The sequence below is a fragment of the Elephantulus edwardii genome, unplaced genomic scaffold (assembly GCF_000299155.1).
Source record: "Elephantulus edwardii isolate Elephantulus edwardi_28Jun2011 unplaced genomic scaffold, EleEdw1.0 scaffold00210, whole genome shotgun sequence".
Classification (NCBI taxonomy): Eukaryota; Metazoa; Chordata; class Mammalia; order Macroscelidea; family Macroscelididae; genus Elephantulus; species Elephantulus edwardii.
Genome location: NW_006399960.1, coordinates 2,668,590 through 2,669,428, shown reverse-complemented (window position 1 = coordinate 2,669,428; position 839 = coordinate 2,668,590). Strand labels below are relative to the sequence as shown.

General features: G+C 57.3%; 1 protein-coding gene across 1 annotated transcript in view; it reads right to left on the bottom strand.

Annotated features, from left to right (window-relative positions):
* Positions 1-199: 199 nt before the first annotated feature.
* The window catches only part of LOC102868724 (zinc finger MYND domain-containing protein 19-like), a 92,992-nt gene continuing 92,352 nt past the window's right edge, over positions 200-839 (bottom strand). Inside the window, 1 exon segment of the mRNA XM_006897525.1 lies at positions 200-835. Coding sequence (XP_006897587.1) covers positions 200-835 — 636 coding nt within the window.

The window sequence follows — 839 nt, the reverse complement described above, 5'->3', positions numbered from 1 at the left end:
AAAAAAACTGTACAGGAGTTTACAAACATATTAACATATAAATAATGAACGTCCTGGCGGTCCTCGCTGGCCCTGTGAGGGCAGCATTAGAGGCCAAACACGGGCCCAGCCGAGCAGGTCTCCATGGGCACGGCCGCATCACCGGCTACACAGCACTACCAGGCTCCACGCCAGTGTGTCCACCATGCCAGTGGGCCGGTCACCGCTCGGGGCCCAGCTCATGCGGGCAGGGTTCCTTCTTCTCACGGCAGTGCTTCTTGTGGGCAGGCCAGTCCTTCTGCTGGCACTGTGAGCCACAGTAGCGTGCCACCTGGCACCGCCCACAGATGTTGAACTCCCGGAGCTGCTTCTCGATCATGGTGCAGGGAGGGTAGTGACAATCGTAGTAGGTGCAAGAATTGTCCTCCTCCTCCTCCACCACATCCCCATTGGCGCTGTAGTACCGGGTGACATTCAGGACAGGTAATTGCTCCTCGATAGGGTCTGTGGGGAGCTGCTGGATTGCTAGCCAGTATAAGCTCTGCTCCCTCTGCTTGCTGGACAGCTCCTCGGCCTTCGGGCGCCAGCCTAAGGGCACCAGCTGCAGGTTGTCCAGTCAGTTATCCACTGTCACGGTGTTGAGATGCACCACCTGGAAGCCGGGCGTCACACCCACCCTGTGCCGCTCCCACCGTAGCTCATGTAGCAGCCTTCATGAGCCCCGACTTCGGTTCTTGTCAAAGGCATATGCAAATATCTTGGCACCATTTCCATCAGCATCTACTTCTATGCGGGCCTCAAAGGAGTAGCTCTCCACCAGCGGGATGTCCTGCTCATCAATCAGCGTGTACTTGGTCTTG